The 6,774-nt window shown below is 40.8% G+C and overlaps 2 protein-coding genes across 2 annotated transcripts in view; one reads left to right on the top strand and one right to left on the bottom strand.

Annotated features, from left to right (window-relative positions):
• The first annotated feature begins 700 nt into the window (after nt 1-700).
• Nucleotides 701-5,611, top strand: psme2 (proteasome activator subunit 2). The gene is made up of 11 exons (XM_026180253.2): nt 701-955; nt 1,242-1,274; nt 1,399-1,461; nt 1,561-1,647; nt 2,993-3,041; nt 3,143-3,240; nt 3,345-3,413; nt 3,546-3,613; nt 3,711-3,765; nt 5,010-5,096; nt 5,283-5,611. The coding sequence occupies exons 1-11, from the start codon at nt 908-910 to the stop codon at nt 5,361-5,363; spliced, it is 738 nt and encodes a 245-aa protein (XP_026036038.1). The 5' UTR covers nt 701-907; the 3' UTR covers nt 5,364-5,611.
• The window catches only part of lsm5 (LSM5 homolog, U6 small nuclear RNA and mRNA degradation associated), a 2,346-nt gene continuing 1,176 nt past the window's right edge, over nt 5,605-6,774 (bottom strand). The window contains exons 4-6 of the mRNA XM_026180254.2: nt 6,101-6,128; nt 5,943-6,015; nt 5,605-5,847 (exon numbers count right to left, since the gene is read on the bottom strand). Of these exons, the coding sequence (XP_026036039.1) occupies nt 5,815-5,847; nt 5,943-6,015; nt 6,101-6,128 (134 nt within the window). The 3' untranslated portion in view covers nt 5,605-5,814. The remainder of the gene's footprint in view (nt 5,848-5,942; nt 6,016-6,100; nt 6,129-6,774) is intronic.

Raw genomic sequence — 6,774 nt, 5'->3', positions numbered from 1 at the left:
CATTTATTTTTCTTTTTTCTAAAGTATAGTTTTATTTTATTTGACTTAAAAGAAATGTGTCAGCTCATAAAAACCTTTGTTTTATATATTTAATGTTTCTCAAGTTTCTTGACCAATCGAAAAAGAAGCTACTGTGCAAAGTCACGTTCATTTTAGCACAATCTTCTAGAAGTATATATATTACATCCAACGTCATTCATTAATTTTGCTCTTACTCTGATGACTTGTTGACTCCTTGAACTCCATCAGCAGATTAAGCTCCTTCATACAAATACAAGACAAAAGACGCGTTCAGGATGAGGCAATGAAGATCATAATAAGTAATCACATTTTGTTTAAACCACATGACTTTTTTTCATTGGCTCAGTTTCATTTTCTTTTTCAGTTTCTTTTGTCAAAGGTCCTTTAGGGGTGTGAAAGAAATCAGCTTTATACTGTAACTGACGTGAGGCTGTATCAGTGAACCTGATCCAATTTATTGTTCATTCTACAGACTTACACTGTACAGGAGATTAAAAGAGGCCATTTTTAAATTGACGGTATATATTTAAATTCTTAAACTCTTTAGAAATTGATTTGAAAATGTATTTATTCTAAAATCACTATTCTGCTCTGCAGACAACCGCCTTCATCTTAAATAATCCTGTAAACGCCTCTCGGTGTCTGTACCGTGTACTGGGTTGCCATGTACAGGATATTCAAGTTTGAAAGCTGAGCCTGTGCCAGGAGAGGAGGAGGGAGTCAGTAGGAGGCGCATCCGATATCAAATCGAAAGCAAAGTGAATGAGGAAATAAAAAAATCCACAAGACAGACATATTGTCCTGTGCTGCAGCCGTCGGACTTCATTTAAACCGCTCCAGCGGATATATTTATGATAATATATTCCTGAAAAAAGTTTCTTTAGTCATGTCCAAGGCAGCGACTCTGAAAATAAGCAGCACGACTGCGGGGAAGGTAAGTCGGTGAGCTTTTGCTTTTTGGGAGTAAGCGCTCTCTGAGGAGGGCAGGTTGCAAGGTAAAGGAGCTAAACGGCTTCCCGGCGGCCTGCAGTGACTTTAAAGCGGACTTGGTGTGAGTGTTGAGCCCCGGTGTGTTTGAAAGCAGTCGGTTATAGTTGAAAAGCAGCGGAAAGTCCCCCGCAGCGGGCAGGAAAACGAAAGTAAAGCTTTTCACAAACGTGAGTCAGCACTTGAACCGTGTTTTATTTGGTTTATTTAGTCTGCTCACCTTTTCTCCACAGGTGGACAACTTCCGCCAGGCTCTGTATCGGGAGGTCAGTTGACACATTGATTGCGTTAAATTAGTAAAATATTGAAATAAACCAACTTTTGTGACTTAATAATGACTTGAGGCCCCTCTTTGTGTGTGTGTGTGTGTGTGTGTGTGTGTGTTTCCAGGCAGAAACTCTCTTCTCTGACTTCATCCCTCTGAAGATCATAAAGCTGGACTCTCTGCTCAAGGTGAAGCATTTTAACTGACAGCCTCTGTGACCTTTGATCTGGGAAAACTGCTCTTCACTCTTGTCCTTGTGTTTGTCTTTTATTTGATTATTTTGTCAGGATGAGGGCTTCAGCATCACAGAAACAGCTTCCCTTAGGGCTCCTCTGGACATCCCCATACCAGACCCTCCTTCCCCCGAGGACGAGGTGAGAGCGCTGCAGCCTGTCACGCTTTTAGCTTCATCTTTCACTAAACATGGCCAACATGAATGTGTTTGAGATCACTCATTCCATATGAATGTGCTTCAGTCCACTAAAACGGTGAGAAGGCTTTTACTTTGAAAAACTGGGTCATTCGGCAACATTAATTGACCCATACACTGACACAAGAACTTGTTCCCTGCCTCTCACGCAAGGACGCTTCAACACGTAGACTTGAGGAGGCGGGGATCGAACCACCGACCTTTTGATTAGTAGACTGCTATCAGCCCAGCTATGAAAAGTGCCATGGAGTTTTCTAATATCCTCACTTTACTACACAGGCGTGGAAGTTAATATTTCTGGAGCTTTACACAATCACTGTGATTTGAAATGCACATGTAATAAGACATATTATTTAACTTGGGCTGTACCAACGCATGTTAAAATAAATCTGGGTTGGTTTGGACAACTTTAATTGAGGCTCGTGAATTATAATGAGCCGGACATCCAGATAAGATTCAGGACGACGCTACTAATTACATTATTATAACAACTTATCTTTATAATATCATACAGAAGGAATAAGAAAAGGTCAGTTATGGTCAGAAGTTGGGATAAGTGAAGGTCGGTAACTTTTGGTTCATTTCATCTGTTTATTGAATTAAAATAAAACACCCTGAGACTCTCAGGGTGAAGCTCGGGATAACATAGTGACAGAAGCTTAGATCTCTGACAGCAGATTTGGAGGCCTGTAAAGACCCCGCTTTGCAGGTAGAGGACTGATATTTGGTTGCAGCTTGTCATATACAAGGCACATAATATTCCTTAAAGCTTTTGAAATCAAGGGAACAGTTTCACAAAAATTAAGCTCAAATTTTCTGAGAAAACTATTGACATTAGAGACCAGAAGCTTTGCCCTTCCAGAAATCTCAGTTATATTTTTTAATATACTGAAAGTTACTTTTCTGACGTGCTCTTCACTAGTGCATTAATTGACACAGTCGACCGACACACTCACATCTCACTGTGACAGCTTTGACCTTTGAATGTGTCTTTATTGGCTCTGAATAAATTTTAACTGGATTAATGTGAGTGCAAATATTCAGCTTCCTCACTTGCAGAAGGAAAAAGGGGTATAGCACCTATGGAGACATCAAAACATGTGCTATGATTATCAAAAAATGACCCCACCCTGCCATGTTGCTGTGGGGTCACAGATAGGATTATAAAAGAAGGAGGAAGGCTGTGCACAAACTGCTACTGTGACATCTGATTTTTCACATTTTTAAATGATTTAAGACGCCCGGTAAAGCCGATCTTTTCTCACTCTGTAAAAAAATGTCTCTCTCAGGAGATGGAGACCGACAAGAATGAAGACGACGAGAAGAAGAAGAAGAAGCGTAAGGCATTTTTGTAGTCACACATGTGAAAACTGAAAGGTAGCATGTGATGTCTGTGGGGACGGGGAACAAAAGCTTCATCTGTTCTCTCTGCTCTTCAGCGCCGAAGTGTGGCTTCATCAAGGGGAACGAGAAGATCACGATGGTGCTAGAGAGAGTGAAACCAGAGATAGTCGCTTTTAGAGAGACCATCATCACTGTGAGTGAATCACTGCCGCTCTGAGGGCTGATTGATGCTCTAAGACAGGAACAATATGAGAATGATTTTAAAATGAGGATTAATGCTCTGGGTTCAAACTGCAGGTCACCTGCTGGATTCAGCACCTCATCCCAAAGATAGAGGATGGAAATGACTTCGGAGTTGCCATCCAGGTATACGTCGTCTGTTTAATTGGCTGCTCTTTCATTTTAATTGAATATAAAGCCACTGATTTTAACTTTTGGATTAATGTGATAAAGAAATACGTTGACCTTTAAGGTTTTTTGGGTTTTTTTAAACCACAGGAGAAAATCTTGGAGAGAATCGCTGCAGTGAGAACCAAAGTCGACGGTTTTCAGACCAACATCAACAAGTAGGTTGGACGTAAATCCTTCTTTAAAGCGCGGCAGCTGCCTTTGTGTCATTTTACTGAGAGTGGAGCCTTTCATCACTACTGTTTAAATCCTCAGGTACTTCACAGAGAGGGGGGATGCTGTGGCCAAAGCTTCTAAGGAAACTCATGTGGTGAGTGATGATCTCTGCCTTTCTGCATTTGAACGCAGACTGCAAACATCGCGCCACAGAGTTCAAACACACTTAGGGTGCTTTCACACCTGCTGTGTTTAGTTCATTCAAATTGAACTCTGGTTTAATTTGCACCCCGTTGCGTTTCTTTTGTGCACATGTGAGCACAGTAATAAAGACCCTTTGGAGGAGGTAGTGTTCCTCCCGTACGGTTCATTTATGTTGTGAATGCACTCTGACCTTAATCTAAACTGCCAGGTGTACGTTGCTAGATAAGCTAAACATCTCCCTGTACCTACATGTGGTTTGCATTCTGGGATGTGGACAAGGTAGACAAAGGTCTGTACAGGTTAGCAACTAGCTATGAAATGGACCTAATCCTCCAGAACACAGCACCTTGTTCCTGTTTGTACTTTTGTCGCTCCCACCCCAGGCACATCTGGCCAATACGGGGACTGAATGTGCTCACGTTTTTGTAATCATGCACTTTGGTTTGTTTGGAGTTCACTTGGATTCTTTTCTGGGTGAAAAGAAGCCAAATCACAGGAAAAAAGCTACAAGTTTGCAAACTCATCAAATGATTCGGACCAAAGTTATAACAAACTATAGGTGTAAAAAAACGCCCTTAAAAATCTTTCTCATATAATAGCTGGAGCAGTGGTTCCCATAGTTTTCTAATATTGTGCATCCTGACCACCACATGGAGCAGAGGAAGTGATGCTGGATGAGTTTTGGGAAATTTTCTTTCAAGTGGAAAGAACAGCTGGATTTAATGCCAGTATCAGATTTGAACAGTATAAAAGGTGGATGATAGCGGCACTTTGAAGTCTCACTTTTAGCATTTTGGCCACCACTGTTAGTTTTTGGCCACCCTTTTGTCCAGACATGCCTGCTAATTACTGTGACATAACAAACTAATTAGATGCCAGAATTTCACGCACCAAAACCCGATCACAGACTTCTTGTCTGTTACACACAGCAAGTCACATTAGTCAGAGAACTCTATTCAAAATGGATTAAAGTCAGTAGAAGCAAGACTGAATACATGTGTGGATGAGAGCTGCAAAGGTAAATACACTGAATATGAGCTTAAAGCCTGAGAGAAGACACAAAGATCTCAGAGATGGATGAACACTAGCTGGTTTTAGTCTTTTTCGTCACTGAACATCCCAACAAGCCTCGAAGTTTATGACACAAAAAGGAAATATGAAAAATGCCTTTAACTCTTTTTGTTCTGCCCTCAGATGGACTACCGCTCACTCGTACACGAGAAGGACCAGGCCATCTACTCGGATATCAGAGTGATCGTCCTCGACATCCGCGGCTTCTACGTAAGAAGCCTACATTTATATTTCTCCCCAAATACTTTAAACCATGGAAAAAAAATGGATCTTAAATAAAATATTTGAGTTTTTCTAAGATTAAAAAACTGATTTTCAAACAGTTTAATCACTAACAATGTATTTTTAGCTGCTGTAAGTCAATTATTAATCTGCATCTCTGCTCGTTTCCCTCAGGCCGAGCTTTATGACATCATCAGCAAAAACCTGGAGAAGGTGACCAACCCAAAAGGAGAGGAGAAGCCCTCGATGTACTGAGGCTCCCGGGGAACGGGAAAAGCCACTGGGATGAATTTAAACAACCTTCAGCTGCATTGATCACCTGCTAAACTCAATATCAATCAAGTATCCGGCTCTTTGTTTGATAAACATTTAAAATAAACACATAAACAACTGGATGGTTTTTTTAGTTCTGCTGTTTCATGGTAACACTTTGGTTTTATACCAAGATTTGCACTAAATTTTAAGTTGTGTGGTAAAGAATGAATAAAGAAAAGTGTTTTTCAGACTGTGTGACATCCTCAGATTTATTTTTAACAAAGAAAAACTTTTCGACATGTGCACCTCTCATCAGTGAGGAATCTTATTACAAAAATATCTTTCTCATTCAGGAGGAAAAACCCAAAGAAAAAAACAAGACATCAACAATAATAATTACATAATAAAGTCAAGAACAGCAACACAGGAAGGTTAACCGGCCTCCGGGCATTTATACTTCTGGTCCTTCTCCACCGGGGATGAGCTGCAGAAGAGAAAATATGCAGCCATAAATCATCCTGTGAAGGTTTAAAACACCGGGGGAGATTATGGGACACAATCAGGCGTTTGTTTGTTTACCATGGTGATGTTATTGCCATTGAGGAGGATCTGGTCGAGCTTGGTTATCCTCCTCCCCTCTGGTGTTATTTCACTGCAACACATTTGTTTATAAATATAGTCAGTGGTGAACCCGAGAAAAGGTGTAGTTAGAGTAAAAATGCAACAGGAGTACTTACAATTCTGTCACATCCTCCAGGACCATGTCTGACACACACAGTTAAAGACAAACTGTGCAACAATAAACAGTAAAGAGACATCAAAGTGCAGCTAAAAGCTTTACACAAACGAGCAGGAGGATGTGGAGACGTGCACGAGAGCAGCACCAGCGCCCCTTTAGAAGATGCACCAATGTTATCAATTTGAAAAATCCTAGCTGACTTCCCTCTTAAGTTATCGGATTCACAAACTTGGGTTTCCGAGGTGCCCACTCAGGTGATGATAATACCCCATCAGACTTTTAAGAGTAAAAATGAAAGAAGCCCAACAGCAGGAGGAACCCAGGCCCCACTGCACCAGAATAAGATCTGACAGCAGAAGGAAATGGTCTGTGGCCACCATCTGCTACACCATTTATTACCATGGTTTATTACTTCTATCTGGATAGATTGACACGCCTGACATGCCTGAAGTTGAACTGTTGTAGTGTGATCACTGACTGTTTCCTTAAATTTTTTGATCAGTCTATTTGTCCCTTGTTTGTACAGATCTACACACTTTTTGTGCCAATGGTATTCTGCAACTGTCCTCTCTCACATTTCTAAATAAAACAGAAACAAAAAGTAACACAATAGTTCTCGTACTGCTTCTCATCGCATGGGCTCCACCTGTGAGCATGGATGACTTCAAACAG

This window comes from Astatotilapia calliptera, chromosome 9, assembly GCF_964374335.1.
Source record: "Astatotilapia calliptera chromosome 9, fAstCal68.1, whole genome shotgun sequence".
NCBI classification, from domain to species: Eukaryota; Metazoa; Chordata; class Actinopteri; order Cichliformes; family Cichlidae; genus Astatotilapia; species Astatotilapia calliptera.
Note: the sequence above shows the minus strand (reverse complement) of the source record. Positions and strands in the feature narration are given on the sequence as shown.